We start from the raw sequence: 574 nt of genomic DNA, 5'->3' as shown, positions 1-574 counted from the left end.
GCGTTGGTCAGACCCTGCGGGGGGTTGACACGCTGCCACTCACGGGTGGGAGGGGATGGGGGTCCCATGCAGGGAACACCCTGTGGGTCCGGGAGGGCAGGAGGGCCATGGCCAGGGCACCCTGGGGACATGTGGGGTTACAGAGGATGGAGACTCCTGGGCAGGGCTCTCCCACAGGGACAGGAGCATGGCAGGGGGACACCCCTGGGGACGGGGGACAGGAGGGGACAAAGGACATGGTAGGGTGTCATCCACGGGGACGAGAGGGATGCAGGAGGTGGCCTGGAGGGTAGGACATGGGGACAGCTCACCCGGGACAGGTCCACCTGGTACTTCCTGCCCAGCTCATCCAGGGACAGTTTGTGGTCGTCCTGCCAGGCACACGTCACCCGTGTCACCGCAGTGGCACAGCCGGCCATCCCGGCGTCCCCGCTGTCCCCCCAGCCCCCTCCTCACCAAGTTGACCTCCTTCTTCAGCTCATCCAGCTCCTTCTCCTTCTGCTTCCTCTTGCCCCCCCCGTTCTCTGAGGTGGTGGCCGCGGGCGAGTACTCGCGCCCGACCTGCGGGGGGGGG

General features: G+C 67.4%; 1 protein-coding gene across 1 annotated transcript in view; it reads right to left on the bottom strand.

The window, feature by feature from the left end:
• ATP1A2 (ATPase, Na+/K+ transporting, alpha 2 polypeptide) overlaps nt 1-574 on the bottom strand; it is a 14,510-nt gene that overhangs the window by 8,764 nt on the left and 5,172 nt on the right. The window contains exons 3-5 of the mRNA XM_010008593.1: nt 457-561; nt 312-371; nt 44-80 (exon numbers count right to left, since the gene is read on the bottom strand). Coding sequence (XP_010006895.1) covers nt 44-80; nt 312-371; nt 457-561 — 202 coding nt within the window. The remainder of the gene's footprint in view (nt 1-43; nt 81-311; nt 372-456; nt 562-574) is intronic.

The sequence above is a fragment of the Chaetura pelagica genome, unplaced genomic scaffold (assembly GCF_000747805.2).
Source record: "Chaetura pelagica isolate M959 unplaced genomic scaffold, ChaPel_1.0 scaffold2022, whole genome shotgun sequence".
NCBI lineage: Eukaryota > Metazoa > Chordata > Aves > Apodiformes > Apodidae > Chaetura > Chaetura pelagica.
This window is presented reverse-complemented; position numbering and strand designations above follow the sequence as displayed.